Source organism: Siniperca chuatsi, linkage group LG9 (genome assembly GCF_020085105.1).
Source record: "Siniperca chuatsi isolate FFG_IHB_CAS linkage group LG9, ASM2008510v1, whole genome shotgun sequence".
Taxonomy (NCBI): Eukaryota; Metazoa; Chordata; class Actinopteri; order Centrarchiformes; family Sinipercidae; genus Siniperca; species Siniperca chuatsi.
The window spans coordinates 12,857,296-12,873,674 of NC_058050.1; the positions used below are offsets into that span (position 1 = coordinate 12,857,296).

Here is a 16,379-nt window from a genome sequence, read left to right on the forward strand (position 1 = left end):
TTTAAAACACAGTCCAACTTTCTCATTTTCAACAATATAACAATTTAATACAAAAAAACAAACATTTCTCTCTCGTTTAACAATTCATAGACATATACAGTATATTTATATATTTGTGTTTCTATGTGTGAAAAAGTTCACATCACTGAAAAGAAAAAAAACAAAAACAACCTGTATACAGAGCAACCAAAAAGGTTTTCAATAATAATAATAATAATAATAATAATAATAAAGACAACACAGTCACCAATATACCACACTCTTGAAGATGAAAACTGGACAATTATCAGCATGGGTTTACATACAATTAAATAATTTGTCGTCATGAGTGTGTACACCGACAATGGAAAACTGTTCAAAAATTATTGTAAAACACCGGTGATTGGATCTTGGCAAAGATTCAGTCCAAGTCCAAATGTTTGTCACAAACAAGAGGACAAAACACGTGCACAAAAAACCTTTGGGGCATTCTCACTTGTAGATCAAATTGTTTTTAGCTCTGATTATTCCATTTTAATCCTGAATACCCTGATAAAACATTAATAAAATACCAATCAGAAAAGGGCAATGGCAAGAGATCATCAAAAGTTTTGAAATAATAAAATACTGGGAAATATTTCAATTAAATCAAACATTACTACCACATCTCTCCATTTTAAAATAACATTAATCAAGGACAACATTTATGACAACAATAAAGAATGGCTTTAAAAGTACACAATTCCTGCTTGTTAATTATTGCTGTGTGATTTCTTTTTTGTATTTCTTTTACAAAGAGTTTACAAAAAGCCCATACTTGGTACAGGGTAATGCAGGGCGACAGAACGAAGAATATCAAGCAAGTCAGAAACCCTACATTAATGTTGACAATGATACTGTATGCATCAATTTACATACATAAACACATGCTTACTGTATATATGCATATGTAGGCAAAGAAAAATAGATTGTATACATTTCCAACAGGCACCTAGACAAACAGTATGTAGCCATTGTAACACTGTGTGTCTGTTGTTGAAGTACATCATTCAATGAAGAAAAAACCCTACATGTTCCTTAAGAGGAAAAACTAAATAATTAAAATTTATAGGTGAAGCCACAAACGTACATAGAAAACTGTACTCAGTACAAATCTACACATTGTAGAAGCGCTCCATGAAAGCAGTGCTGACATGCAGAGACATGATGTGGATTTAAAACTGTGAGCAAGGTTAGCACAGACAGTGGTGGTTTGCGTGCAACAGCTGAGAATTTAAAAATCACTAAAGCTGTATATCCCTGCAATTTCCTGAGAGTTTAAACCAACGATTGAAGTGATTAGTCTACATGCTAAAGCGTAAAACAGCAAAATACACTCTTCATCAATGCCTGAGAAAAAACTTGGAACATATTTGAATAAAAGGCCTTTGTGTGTGTGTGTGTGTGTGTGTGTGTGTGTGTGTTTACTTCCTGTGTATAATTACCAGAGTGTAAGAGTGTTTTTGTGCATTCTATTCAAGTGTGGTTGTGTGATTGTGCGCTTTTATATATTTATATATATATTTATATATATATCACATATCTACAACATAGGCTGTTGAGCTTTGGGTAATGCTAGCTAGCGAATTCTCTTACAATGGCTGGAATATTGTTAAAATAATCATCTTTTAGTCAGTAGCAAATCCTTGATTTTCCACCCCTATATATCTGCAGTCAGACATATCCCTCCATCTTTAACTGGCTTGTGGCAGTGCAATTTAAGCCATGCAAAGCAAGGGAAGAGTGTTACTCTCAGGAGCAGGAAGGGAAGAGGAGCAGAAGAGCTAAATATAAGAGAAGCTGAGAGCAAAAGCAGTCAAGAAAACAAAGGGGTAGACCAGCAGAGAAGTATTGACCAGGTCACTCGTTAAACGGAGGGTAGATGGGAATCTCAAAGTCATCGCTGTTGAAGTTGGCAGGCTGGTCCAGCATAGACAACACATCCTGAACCAGATCAAAGAGACAAAGATATTTATTTTAAGTGACAGAGAGAGGCAGAAGAAAGTGCTTGAGAGAGAGATTAGTGATTTTATCACTCACAGGAAACATGTCTTGCTGGTTGCCCTGAGCATGAGGATGCTGGTCTGCATTACTCTGCGAGTGCTGCTGGCCTTGCCACTGGGGCCACACTGCCTCCGCTGCTCGAGAGGGGAACTGGGCCCCAGACTGAGAGCCATCTGGGATAAAGTACAGAGGGGTGAGTGAGAGGATACACCAGTATAACACGAGACACGGGTTCATATATATATGCACACAACCTACCATAACCATTGGTGTTGAGGGTGGCACGCGCATTAATGGGTGGGTAGTTGGCACCACTGGTTGGGGTGGGAGCAGCACCTGTAGGCATCTGGCCAAAAGAGTTGGAAGAGCCCCCTCCAAATCCTCCCATGGGAGCAAACGGTGGAGACATGGTCTTTGCAGCCTGGGGAGCCACCTGCTGGTTAGAATAGAGAGAGTATCGCCATTTACTGACTAGTAAATAGGTGGGGTTAAGTAATTGATATGAGATTAATAACTGGGATAGACACATAAAAATATCATTATATAAAGTCTATCTGGTGTGTTTTTAGTTTGACTAAAATATACCACCAAAGGCAAAACAAATCAGGCAATGTATCTTAAATACCAGCTTACCTGGTTATTAAACTGTGGTCTAGCTCCAGCTCCAGGCCATCCTCCTCCTGCTGCTGCTGGTCCTCCATGGAGCGGGCTGGCAGTACTGGAGGGGGCAACTGAGTGCGGGGCTCCATTCTGACGAGACATCTGAGCCAGCATCTGCCCTGCCGAGTGGGCTGGCTGTGCCATCTGTGGAGTTATCTGTTGAGTCATATTGACTGGCCTGTGGACAAAAGGGAGTGAGAGCTCCGTCACCTGGCTGTCATCTGCTGGCAGAAAATAATAACATAAAACAACTGATGCCCTTATCAAACATGTTTGAAACTCTGTTGAAATAAACATGGAAAACGCATCTTTTTAGGTTAGCAGCAAATAAAGAAATTCTATTCAAAGTCAGCGTAAGCGCAGTGTGAGTACAATTACTTGAAACCTACAGTAAGTGCTTTCAGGAATACATTCTGAAGGGACAATAATCTTTGTCATGAAGCATCTGCACCCACTTAAAGCACATGTGGGAAGCCTCTGTTCTCCTATACCCTTCATGTGGACTATAGTATACAGCAGATTCACAGCGGCACATTGAGAGAACTAGGAGTGTTCCCATGGGCTGTTCTTGCACGTAAGCCAATATCATACAAAAAAGTGCCCCTGCTAGCTATGCTCTGGTAGGCAAAACCTCCAGACATGCAAACCAGTTGCTAGGTTACGTAAATATGTCAGTTTATTCATTCTCACTACAGCAATGAGTTGTTGTGGCTATTCATATAGTTTACAGTAGATAACATTCCCATTATCTTCAGATCCACCGCTCTCAGCACCTCCACTGTCGCCCCACAGGGATCCATATTGGGCCCACTTCCATTTAGCTTATATGTTAATGATCTGCCATCCGTATGCCCCAAGACAGAGACTTAAATGTATGCTGATGACACTGTAATATATGTACACAGCAATATAAAAAGCCAAGTTGCCTCCATTCTAACAAACGCAATGGCCCATGTTACCGAATGGTTAAACTACTGCTGTCTACAACTAAATGTTGAGAGGCAAGTAGTTCAACCTTGAGGCCACTAGAATCATTATATAAACAAACCATGAAAACCCTTGATAAGAAACCTAATAGTTTTCACCACTGTCACATGCTGGAAAAATATAACCAGGGTCTGATATTAAGTTAGGTTTCTCCTCAACTGTCACTGTGGTAGGTCACTGAACATTTCTACTGCTCACTCAATTTTTTTTTGTCAACCACTTCTGAAATCTACATAGAACGCTTTAGAATGTAAACACTGAGTCAGTGGTACCAGACAGTAGAAATATGGAATATCTCATGTCACCTTAATCCCTGACTATTTTTACTTTTAGGAATTGCTTTTAAAAAAATTTCTTAATATAAGGAAAATCTATCTGCCATGGTGGCAGGTGACCTGAAATTTTTACCTGTATTTGGCAGGTGGCAGGTGCTAATTTCATTCCTTGAATATAACCTTCTGAGCAGGGAAACCCTGATCAAGCATGCAAATCTATGTCGCATCTATAAAATTACTCATCGCATGGCTCCTTCGCCACTCAGTTTATTTGTGAGTCAACGAGTAAATACAAATCCGATTACAAGAGGAAACTGCATTATCCTTTTAAGAAAATCTGCTTTCAGTCAATCTTCAATTTCAAAAAAGCTGCACCAGTCCACATCAGGGAAACTCACCATTTACAGGTCCTTTTCTAGACAGTTAAGAACATGGCTTATAAGCTACCAAATCTGTCAGCAAGTGGATGCCTTCATCATTTGCAAAATGTGTGTCAATATTCAACTTGTATGCTGCTAAATGCCCTGTTACTTTACCTACCTTAGTGCTACTGTTGTCTAGTTGTCCATATCTGTCTTTGCTTGTTTTTGCAAAGGATTTCTGTAATTTACTTTAATTTACTTTTTTACCGTTCCTCATGTCTGTCCTTGCTTGTGTTTGTTGTGTTTTTTGTTTTTGCTTTGATGAACCCTAATTTGCTCTGCTTTTATTACTGCCCATGTATGTGTTCTGCTTTTACTGTAATTTACATGCCTTACATCATGATTATTGTTTTAAACTTGTTTCTTGATTTAGATTGACTTTAGGCTGCCAACTTCACACCTGGCCAGGGACCATATTTACAGTAATGTTTATTAATATGCACTGTCCTGAGAAAATAAACTGAATAAAAACAAAACAAAAAAAAAAAAAAGATCTCAACTGCAGTGTGGGACTTTTGCATATAAATGCACAATGCTGAATAAGCCTATCACCGCCAGGTAAATCTCTCTGTATTTCACACTATACCTACGTTTTTAAATCTGGTGTCTTTGGAGAAATGCCCGCGCTGGAGCACCGATAGTGATGCGCTTTACACCAACCAGCAATGATTGGTTTGCCAGAGTTGAAAGAAGGAGCAACCATAGCGACAGTAGGCTACAGCAACTAGGAGTATGGCAGAGCCTATGTCAGAAAAACCTAAGAAGCGTCCAAGAAAAGTGTGTTCAGAGGAAGGATTACAGTCAAAAAAATAAAGTGATTGACGGCAAGGACAAACAGATAACCAATGGTGTAGCTTTTCCTCGTTGGAGAGCGCTGAAAGAACAGAAGAGTCTAAGGGCAGACACGGATGACACATTACTGCTCTTGGACAGGTATACACACATACCTGTATGCACTATTGGAATGACCAGCAGTGAAGTTGTTGGCTGGAGGGTAGATCTGTGTGGGGGGAGTGGGGGTGGAGGGCAGGCCCTTGGTCTGATCTGGGCCTTGGAAAATGGAGGGGTACAGCTCTGGCTTCTCCAGGGTCTTGCTGTGGTCTGGCCCTGCCGCGGTCACTGGCTGCACCGGCATCTGAGAACCACCAAAAGTATCAGTCAGGGATCCCACCTCAAATCTCTTCAAATGTTTAAGTGGTGAATAATTAACCTGACTCCAATCATGACCATTCATCATCAACCTAAAAAACGCTGCAGTACACTTGAATTTGGTGTCAAAGTGCTGTCTAATATGACAACACAATCAAATGCCAGTATAGTTTCTGTAATACAGTGTCTGTAAATATGACATTCACAACAGATGGAGGAGGCTGCAATCAAGGTAGGAGGAACTAAACTGGAAATGTGTAGACAATCAAAATAAACGCAACCAATCACATGACAATATTGACCTACACTACTGTGACAGTGTATTGAGAAGGAGGTGAACCTCACAGTGTGTTCAGTTGAATCCCTACACACAAGCCACAGTTAAGTCTAGAGCTGAAACAATTACTCTATTAACCAGAAAATGAATCGACAACTATTTTGATAATCAAGCAAGCAATTTCATTAAGCGAAAATGCCAAAAATTCACTGCTTCAAGCCTCTTAAATTTGAATATTCTGTGGTTTTCTTAGCTTTCCATAATAGTAATTGGATTATCTTGGGGTCTTGAAATGTTGGTAGAATCAAACAAGACATTTGAAGTCATTACGGACTTTCTCACCATTTTGACATTTTATAAACCAAATCATTAATTCAGAAAATGATTGGCAGATTAATTGATAGTGAAATTGTTAATTATTCATTAATCATAAGCTGCAGCTCAAGTCAAGTCCATTTTAAATACCGTATGTAGCCTAAAAGCACAGTTTTGTCTTTACAATTTGTACAATATACAACAGCCTCTACCCTTAGTTCTGGACGAGCAACAGAGGAGAAATCACTTTTCCAGGATGGACAAACATACAATAGGTGTCATATTCATGGAGTAGACAGAAGCAGCAGTAGTATAATACCAGGTAAATATATAACATAACACAGCCATCTGCAATCGGCAGTTGGTTTCAGTTGAACATTTTGTTGCTAGTGGCAACCTCTACTGGTATAGTTCCATAGCAGTTTAACTGAAACTGGTACATCCACCATTTTGTCAGATTGTGTCCAAGCAAATACTGACAGGCATCTTTTATTTATACCAAAATGCCCTTGTTGGACAATCATCCTGTGAGGAAGTACAATTTTGTTCTTTCACTGGTGATACCAATTTGACAGTTTTGTGAACCCAGTTTTCTTGTTACTATACAAATATATCATCTTTTTTTCTAATTTGTAATCACCATTATTGAATGTGTTGTTTTTTTATCCATTAACTGTTTTCATAGTTTCACAATTGCTTCAGGTAAAAACTTTAAAGACTAGCTAACTGCATGGCTACATGCATAGTGAAGCCAAAAGAGTAGTTTAAGTCAAGATTGTGATAAAATGTGGCACTTTTAGTCATGAACCTGCGAACACATCCAACTGAAATGTTAGGAATACTTCCAGGCTTTAAATCTCTTTAGATAACCAAATACTATAGAGGAAGTGTTCCACTTAATTCAAGCATGAACAGTAGGCAGTCAGTTGTGATAATGGAGCTCTCCCGACATCCGGTTTGGTTTTCCTGCTGAGCAAATAATCATCAATCTGCCACTGTTTCCACAAAAAAGGCCAGATCGGTCACTACAGCAAGGGACAAGGAACCAAAGAGAAACAGGGTATAATCTATGCCATATTAAACTGGACATGCACATTCATGTGTCCCCACATGTGCATGGACTAACCTGTGAGTGGCTGATTGGTCCTGCCTCATACAGGCCATCTCTGGTTCCACCTCCGGTTCCACCTCCCTCTAGCTCAGCCTGCTGCTGCTGCTGCAACTGCCTGAAAAGGGAAACAGAGAGAAAGAGAAAGAGAAAGAAAGAGAGAGAGAGAGAGAGAGAGAGTTGGTCTAAAATAGCCTCATTTCCATTTTCATGCTCTCCACTGTTGAGTGAGAAATCCCAAACACCTGCTGACAAAATGGCACTCAACCCGCCACCGGTCACTATGGCAACATAAAAGAGAAACAAGGACAGAAGAGGAAGACAGTGACACGCTTCAGCAGAGAAAGAACTGTTATACAAATACATACAGCTAACATGCTACACCACCTGTGTTAAAAGTTTATCTCTTTAAACCAAATTCACTACTAACTATAGGAAAACAGCTATTAGACATGCTTCTTATTAGACAACAACACTATTTTTCCAACACTAAAGGGGAACAGAGACAAATACAATGGAGAGAAGAATCACCCAGAATGGGAAATGAAAACAAAAACAGAAGGACTGTAGTTTGCTAGAAACAGCTGTAGTCTCCCATGAAGAAGCAGCCCCTGTTCTCCCATGCAGGGGGAGGATAGTCAGGCCAGGCCTGGTCTCACCTGGTGGCCACCTGCCCAGGGCTGAGCACTACAGGAGGGCAGTTTGGGCTGCTCTGACCCAGGGAGGGGGGCAGCGAACCCCCTGGGGAGGAGATGGGAGTGAGGGGGTCCTGAGTCGAGTTTCTACTGCCCCACAATCAGAGACGGGTGCAGAGGAGAAGTGGGAAGTAGGGAGAGAGTGATCAGTGTGTGATTTATTACAAGGGATTGTGGTAAGGGTGTAAGAGGAACTGGGGATTGAGGATGATAGGTAAGCATTCAGACAGAGGAATCTTTCACAACAGTCACATTTCTGGACGTCAGCGGTTTCATTATGTGCTGTATTTGATTGTGTAATCGTGTTATAATAATCACCATTATTGGTAAAATCAGTGTGTGACTCACTTGACGTTGACATTGGTACAGATGATATACTCAATCTCCTCTGAAAACGGGTTCTGGAAGGTGAAGGAGCTGGTTCTCATCCAGATCCATTCTCTTGATTTAGTGCGAAACCGAAACATGACTGACAGGACCTGGCCCTTCAGCTTCACCACCTGTGGACACAAGTTCAGCATGCCAAACAGTCACATTCTGATATCAGGTTACACAGGTAATTTGACAACAGACACAGGCAACAGACAGGTTAGTGAGAGAGAGCATCAGAATTTTACCAAAAGTCAACCTTTCAGCTGTGGAAAGTGACTAATTTAGACTTATGGAGGCTACTTAGGATCAATTTTAGTCTGACTTGAAATTATTTTATTTTGAATACAAGGTCGCTACATGTAGTCATCTTTTCTTTTCTGCACATACTCAGACAGTCTTACCTGTTGGAAGCTGTCTCTCAGTAAGCCCTGGTCTTCAGGGTGGGCAAGCTCAAGAATATTCTTCCCCAGTAATTCCTGCAACACACAGCAGATAATACAACCACCATATGCCCAGTAGACATTAATACGAATGTCTGGCTCAAAGGTTGTTAGGAGATGCCGTCTGGCAAACAGTCCTTGTCCCTGACATTTCCACCAGCTGTGAGCCTTACCTGGGGCTGATAGGAGACAGCGGCCATGCAGCGGTGGTCTACGAAGGTGAACATTCCCTGGCAGTTATGGCGTGAGATGAACTCCACTGGAACACTGATACTGTTGATGTCTGTGTCACCTGGGCAACAAGTCACCTAAAAAAAAGGGGGGGGGTGGGGTGACAAAACCCAATTTTTAGCAAGCTATCACCATGTTTAATGAGTCAAAACAAGTTAGATCCTTTAAAAGCCACATTGTGCAGGAATCACATTTATTTATATATCTTTATATGTTCAATTTCAACCGATTATCTATACGAACAAATCATCACCAGAATAAATAATCCACTTCAGATAAGACTGTAGATTGCGACCATAAAATACTGCCTTGTGGCAGATCTGCATTTTCAAGAGAACACATGTCTCCTCCACCACCAGTAAAGGCGATTTTATTCTTAGATTGTTGATATGAGGGTCAAATATTATTGCAGTTTGTTGGAGATGTAAACATATTTGCAGTAAAATGTACCAAAGATTTACACTTTTATTTCCTTCTATCAAATATATACTACTCAATACGTGATTAATTAAAGAGGCCATATTATGCTTTTTGGGGTTTTCCCTGCCCTTTATTGTGTTGTATAGCATTTTTGTACATGTAAAAGGTCTGAAAAGTCACAAAGCCCAAAGTCCGTGCTAAAGGGAGGTCTTCTCTCCAACAGAAAAAACTGCCTGAACTGTGCCTGAAGGCACATATTTGCATAATACACACCTAGCGGCTAGTTTGGCACACCCTCAAACAGAGCTAAAGCAAGGCTCTGAGCGTGCCCAAGCAGAGGGACGCGCCCATCCACCTGCTCTCTTTCTTAGTTATTTGACCGCTCTGGTCATAGCGCTAAAAGTAAGTGGTGTCTGCTCAGGACTACTCTTCAAGTTTTTGGAGGTTATTCGGTATGTCTCGCAAAAAGTGCTTTTTCTATTGTGAAGGAAAGTTAGTTAGTTTGTTGATGGAGAGATGGCTTTACTTGTTGCTAAAGTAACTGCTAACTACTGCTAACCGCAGTCACCGTTAGCTGTGCAGCTAGCGCTATTAGCTAGCTGACTCTGCCCAGAATGGGAGCTCGGAGCCCGGGCCTGAAAACCTCATCCTCCTGGCGGTCCAAAGCTCCTGTGCTAGCGGTGTGAACACCAACACTCTCTCGGGGCTCCGAGCTCCCAGTCTGGGCAGTCAGCTAAGCTAAATGGACCACTAGCTGCATAGCTAACTGAGCTAACTAGCTAATGGCAGCTACAATAACAGCAGTTAACGGTTACTTTAAAGCTATCTGTCCATCAGAAAACTCCGTAAAGCACAGAGAGTTTAGGCAGAGCAGCCGGTGGACATCAGAGGGAAAACCAGAAAATATTTTCTCCATAAAATACGATCCAGTTTTACCAAAATCGGTAAATAAAATAATAAAGTTGTGTTTTTGTACAGTAAGCAGTGGGGCCCAGCTCCCAGAAACCCACTGCTCTGGCAGCGTCTGTAGTTTTTCCAACCTAATTCGTGTCTCATTTGTGGTCTGATAAACAGTAAATTCATCCAGTTCATTGCCCCATATAGCTATTTTCCAAGCTAAGTTACTGTAGCTGTCATAGCCGTCGAGCTCACCGGCAACACAATGATACGGTGTGCGGGCTCACAGCACAGAGTGTATAAAGAGAACAAAATGTAGCAAAACGTTTATTTAAACGGAAATGGTGGTGCGTTTTATATACATGTTGCTGCCGATTGGGTAACACCTCTGACACACCCACCAAATGAGAGAAAACGTACCTCAAAGCCTGTTGCACACCATTTTTTGCAATCGAGTTATTCAACATGAAAACTGTAGCAAAACAGTGCACACCGTTTTCAGATTGAACATGCCCCTGGTTACAACGCCTCACTGCCCATCGGCAGGCTTCCGGGAAGTTGGCCAATCAGAAGAAATTGGGATTTTAGGAGGGGGGCCTTAAAGAGACAGGGGCTAAAACGGCTTGTTTCAGACAAAGGATGAACTGAGGGGCTGCATAAAGGGCCAGTATAAGGATTTTTTTGAACAGTGAATCATGCAAAGCTACTGTAGTGAAATTCCAGGATAAAAATATAGAGCTGGAAATTAGTATAATAGGTCCTCTTCAAAAATGATTTTGTCATTCTAACTTGCGCCAGAGAAAAAGACGCACGTGAATATCTCTATTGACGAAGCATCAATCATACCTGTAATCTCCCAATGGCAACTAGACAGTAGCGACTCCCCTGAGTGTTGTCTGCTTCATCGTCTGTTAATGATACTCCTAAAACACAAACAAGCAAAAACTGTGTTAACATGGGCTACAAAGAATAACTCATGAAAACGATTTGTTACATTTAGCATCATTTACAGGTCCTAGCCATTATAAGAAGCAAATGTAACAAATGGTTATATTTGCCAACCCTTTCAAAAGTACAAGTTTTACCTGCAGGAGGCCAGGACTTGACGTATCCTGTACAGTGGACCACTACATACTGGGGCTCCCCTTCCTTGGCTGCACCCAAACCATTCCTGAGGTGAAGGAAGAAATTGTAAAATATACTGCTAAATCAATCAGTCCTATTACTATGCCAGTAATAAAATTGTGCTTAGATTACTCGTATTGCTACTGGGCTACTCCAGGCATGCTTATCCTCTGCACAGTAAGCCCAACACAATTTTTAAAAACAAATGCAAAAGAAAAACTTTTGGGTTTTGGTCACCTGTTTCTAATCCTAAGGAAGTTCAGTCTGTTCATGGAAATCGGTTCCACCGGACAAGAGCCACACCTGCAAATACACACAGGCCACCACATGGACAATTATGCATCTAGGCACACATATCAATATAAATAATAAACTGGATAATTAACTATAGTATGAGCCACACCTCATTCTGCAGATGAATGATCGACGGGCTCCCATACTCATTCTGGCTGACGACTGCTGGCCTTCCTTCTTCACTGTTCCCGTCTTCAAGTCCAACATCCTCCCTTTAAAAAGACAAACAAGAGACTGAATCGACCCAATCATGGAGTTAGGTGATCGTGTGCCAACATTTTTTATATTGACTTTTGAGGTTAATAGTGATAAGAGATCTACTAATGTCTGCATTTTTAGTGTCTATGTATGCTTTGTACCTGTGTTGTTATTCTCGGCAGTAGAGAGCTGCTCCCTGAGCTTTTCTGTGTCATCTGGGTGGAGCTGATCATAAAGAGAGGAGCCGAGCCAGTCAGACTGTGACTGGTTGAGGACGGGCGTCAGGGAGTCAGAGACGTAAACAATGCGACCAGTCTCACATGACACCACGAACAGGAAGCCGTCGGCTGCCTCCAGTATGAGGTGCTTCAGCTCCTATAGACAGATGGCACAGACAGGCTAAGCAGTGAGGATGAGTGATCTTCATGAAGCATGAATCTAAAGTCTTTGTGTTTTCCTTCTCTCAAAATTCCGAATACCCTAATCCCTATGCACATTGGTCCTTCTCACTGCTGTCTATAATGTTAAATATAATGCATAAACATGCTTCCTCCATGATTGTGACGCCAGTTGCTTCTTTTCACCTGTCAGCAAGGAGCTTCACCAGGAAGGCACCGGAGGCTTACTTACACTCATTGCATATGTAACATATGCCTCTTGCATGTTACATTAAAGACACAATTTGAGCTTTAAATGGTTACTATGTCTAATAGCAAAATCTTGTAATACAGAATTTAATTCTGTCAGTAATTTTACCTTTATTTGATAGTTGTAAGGTGTACATATTTGTGTTACTTTCATATTTTTCTGTGTTATTTTCTATTTCATATTTATACTAGACTACACAGTATCCAAGGTAACGACACAGCTATAAAGCCCATCACCAGGAGAACAAGTCACACCGGGCTTGTATCCCCCAGGTGAGTGTGTGACTGTCAAATAAAAACCTGTAAATATTAATGTACAGCCTATCTGAGAGAGACAGTAACTATACTGACATCCAGAGTGATTATCTAAGTGTACTAATCCATCTGTATCCGTAGTGTTTGTGTGTAATTTGTAATAGAAGTCTTTGATCCTGGTCAAGGTTAGACCGTTGGCCCTATAACATGTCAGTTAATGGTTACTGAGCTTGGCTACAGAAATTTTTTATTAGTATTTTAAGTTTCCTTTTATTATTTTCTCTTATACTGAATAGTTTTACTGAGACTGGGCTTATATACCCCCGATCCCAAAGTACTTGTAAGCAATAAACAAATTATCATTGAATCGACATCAGGGCTGTCTGTGTTTCTTTGATGGAGTCAACTAACTAGCTAACTGTCAGCCGTTAGCGCACCACCATCATCAAAACAACGCAGAGACTGCTGGCTGTCACCACTATCAGAGATAGGAAGAGATTCAACTAGGGTGTTATAAAATTGTGTATAGATAGTCAAGAGAAGATTGACCTGTTACACATATTACACAAACTTTGTTTTTGAACTATTTACAAGTTGACCAAGGGCCAGGAGGAAATGCTGGTGAAGTATGAAAAAAATAGAACTATCTGTTTTGACATTACAAATTTAGATTACACTAGCAACATCAGATAGATAGTGAAAATAGCGACTACCCTTCAAAAAAGGTGCTACTTTCACTCTTCCTTCACTCTATTTCCATTGCGCTCAGAGAGGTTTTGTGTGAGCTACACTGTGACCGTGAGACCTGTATATTAAACAACTTTGTTGACTTCTACATAAGTAGTACTGCCTTGTCCGTAATTGTTGCCTACTCTGAACATGCCTTCAGGAAAATTCTTGGATTTTTCCACTGTGAATTCAGTCTAAATCGATTAAGTGGAAAAAATATAAAAAATTATATTTCACATCTGAACAACTTCTACATTTCTCTCTCTGTTTCCTCATACCTGGTCAGTGAGAAAGGAAGGTTTGTATGACCCATCTGCATTGGTATTGCCACTTCCTCTCAGTGACTTCATATGGGACACAGCCATTCGTAGGATGGTTAGTTTGTCTGGTTTCCGTGCTAGTGCACTGCAGGTGGGCACCATGTCTGACAATTCTGTGATGTAGGCGGTCATCTTGTTCCGCCTCCGCCTTTCAATCTCACTGTGGTTCTCCCTGAAGTGAGGAAATGAGGGAGGGAGGCAGAGGTGGAGAGGATAGGAGGGATTGAGATGGGGGAAACAGACAGGCAGGTGGACAACATGGAGTAGAGTTTAGAGTTAATGCTGTAATGCAAGTATGCCAATCGGGAAGAAGAGGTGGGAATGAGAGAAGGTGAGAAAAATAATGGACGCACAAAACAATAGTGTGAAAAAATAGCAAGTGCAGAAAGAGAAAGACCCTTCAGATATCCTGAGAGGAGGGAGAGAAAAGAGACAGAGAGGACAGTTGCTCAAGAGGAAGGAATTACCAAAGTGAAAAAAGTCCCCAAGTGACACACAGCATAGCAGTTAGTGATACAGTGGTGGGTTGAGAGAGACAACCAGCTGCCTTGGGCAAAGTAGCATTACATTCTTACAAGCACCAAAACAGACGCATAGAGCGGCGAAATATACCGGTAATTTTGAGCTGTCAAAATGACAATGGGGTCCCAGCAGGACAGAATAGTATTGGATCAGTGCATTCAATATTGATATGGATACAAGCAGGAGAGGGAGCCTTCCACAGTGGTACAGGCCATACCTGGCTAGTTTTTCCTTATCTGCAAAACTCTGATCTTCTTCCAAAAACCTGGAAATGAAACCAACCCACTAAAACACAGGCCCAAAAATCAAGTGTAAGAGTAAAAAAAAAGAGAGAAAAAAGAAAATACTCAGAAAGGAGAGGGAGAGCAGCATGGGGGTAACCGTTGTATCAATAATATTGCTCCCCTACACCCCCTCCACACACATCTATTCCATCTAATTCATCCTGCTACCTGGCAAAGCGCTCTTTGTCATTGTTGGAGCCTCCGTCATCGTCACACCTGAGGAAAAACAGAGAAAATACTGCTTGTTATGTCAACAGCCTAGACAATCCAAAAACTTGATATAGCACCTAATATTGCTTTATGACAGAACTGGTACAATTGTACCTGAACAACTTGTTGCCTTCATCATCGTCATCATCAAAGTCTGGCCTGTAATAAGGAAAAGAGAGTGACATGAGTAGCTTCACACAAATATTCTCACAAGATTTTTGACCTCAAATGTCAAAAACAAAAGTAAACCAGTCAGTAAATACACATAACACAATACTGACATATCAGAACAAAATGTATCACTAACACACACACACTTACGCAGCTCTTCTTTTGTTGGTCCCTTTTGGTACAACAGCCCCACCACTTGCTTGGGTCCCGCTTGCCCCCATACCTAGATTTGGGTCTGGTAACTCTTAATAACAAAGAAATGTAGCAGAAATCACAGGTTATTTCATATTGTGCCTCAAGCACTGAAAAAGAAACTAAAACACTGACTGGAGCCCATACTCAGAGGCCAAATAAGCATTAACGCACATAGCTGACTTTGGTTTTATTTCATAACTTGTGTATTTAACATTAAATTAGCTCCACATTTACTATTCTTAATTCGTATTTGTAGATTGTCGAGACAACCATGACACTAAGCTAAGGTTAAAGCTACATTTAGCATATAGATATCAATCTTGTGAGCAACATTACCTAAAAACAGAAAAATATTAACCGGGCTAGCCAACCTCATCTTGGTGGTAAGCTAACTTAGATTTGGTTTCTCACCTGTAAAAAAATATCACTTCCTAATATCTTAACAGTCAGCTAGTCGCTAACCTAGCCACTATGAGCTGGCTAGCATGTAAGCAAGCTACCACTTACGCAATAACCAGCTAGCCTTGCTGTGGTATTAGCTTTGCTACTAAGCTAACATTAACTTAGCTGATGCTGTCACGCTATCTTTAGGAAAGTGTCCCCTTTAGCTATGCACGAGAAAACGCCCATAACCGATTAACAGTTGCACAGTACTATGTGACTATATTGTCGCTGTGACTTTTATTGCACTTTACCTGAGTTTGAAGAGGACATGTCCATTTGAAATAACATAAACAAACAACTTCGGCTGCGAAAAAAAAATCCTCCCCTCCCCCTTGCTAGCTGGCTAGAGGCTAACAACTGCCTTGCCGATTTCCTCACGTATGCGCCTTTATTTGGTGTTATAAACGCCCAAAGCCATGACTAGTCTGTTCCAGAGAGACCCGAGGATTTAAAACACACACGAAAATAAGGGTTTATCTCCTCCAATGCCCCTTTTCCTGATTTCTCCCAGTTAACACCTCCTTTCTATTTAAGATGGCGTTCAGCTAGCAGAGCGAAAGCTGCCTACAGTGGGTTCTTTTCGACTCTTTCTATTGGACATCACACAAGCCAGATACAAATGACGTGAAATGTTGGGAAATCCATGTTTAGCTCCGCCCCGCTGGCAGTGGCGGTACCTGCAGGTCTGCAAAGTTAAAACACCTCCGTTTTAAAA

At 41.0% G+C, this 16,379-nt stretch overlaps 1 protein-coding gene across 11 annotated transcripts; it reads right to left on the minus strand.

Annotated features, from left to right (window-relative positions):
* Positions 1-18: 18 nt before the first annotated feature.
* Positions 19-16,260, minus strand: arnt (aryl hydrocarbon receptor nuclear translocator). 11 transcript variants are annotated; one of them, XM_044209600.1, is made up of 21 exons: positions 15,916-16,260; positions 15,176-15,269; positions 14,969-15,013; positions 14,813-14,860; positions 14,578-14,625; positions 13,797-14,010; positions 12,049-12,262; positions 11,799-11,901; positions 11,633-11,698; positions 11,356-11,441; positions 11,117-11,193; positions 8,896-9,030; positions 8,684-8,758; positions 8,259-8,410; positions 7,875-8,000; positions 7,234-7,333; positions 5,314-5,501; positions 2,656-2,860; positions 2,281-2,455; positions 2,059-2,195; positions 19-1,962 (listed from the first exon to the last, which is right to left on the minus strand). In XM_044209600.1, the coding sequence occupies exons 1-21, from the start codon at positions 15,950-15,952 to the stop codon at positions 1,879-1,881; spliced, it is 2,409 nt and encodes an 802-aa protein (XP_044065535.1). In that variant the 5' UTR covers positions 15,953-16,260; the 3' UTR covers positions 19-1,878. The 11 variants fall into 11 exon arrangements, with proteins under 11 accessions (XP_044065535.1, XP_044065536.1, XP_044065533.1 ...); XM_044209601.1 differs by having other exon boundaries at positions 7,875-7,997; positions 15,916-16,259; XM_044209598.1 differs by having other exon boundaries at positions 2,281-2,458; positions 15,916-16,258.
* Between the last annotated feature and the right edge of the window lie 119 nt (positions 16,261-16,379).

What these genes read in the sequence shown, in the direction of transcription:
- arnt (XM_044209598.1), bottom strand. Translation starts at nt 15,952, where the DNA reads ATGTTATTTCAAATGGACATGTCCTCTTCAAACTCAG. An exon ending in CATGTCCTCTTCAAACTCAG is followed by an intron (nt 15,270 to 15,915) that starts GTAAAGTGCAAT and finishes TTTGTTATTAAG; the next exon opens with AGTTACCAGACCCAAATCTA. An exon ending in CAAGTCCTGGCCTCCTGCAG is followed by an intron (nt 11,194 to 11,355) that starts GTAAAACTTGTA and finishes TTTGTGTTTTAG; the next exon opens with GAGTATCATTAACAGACGAT.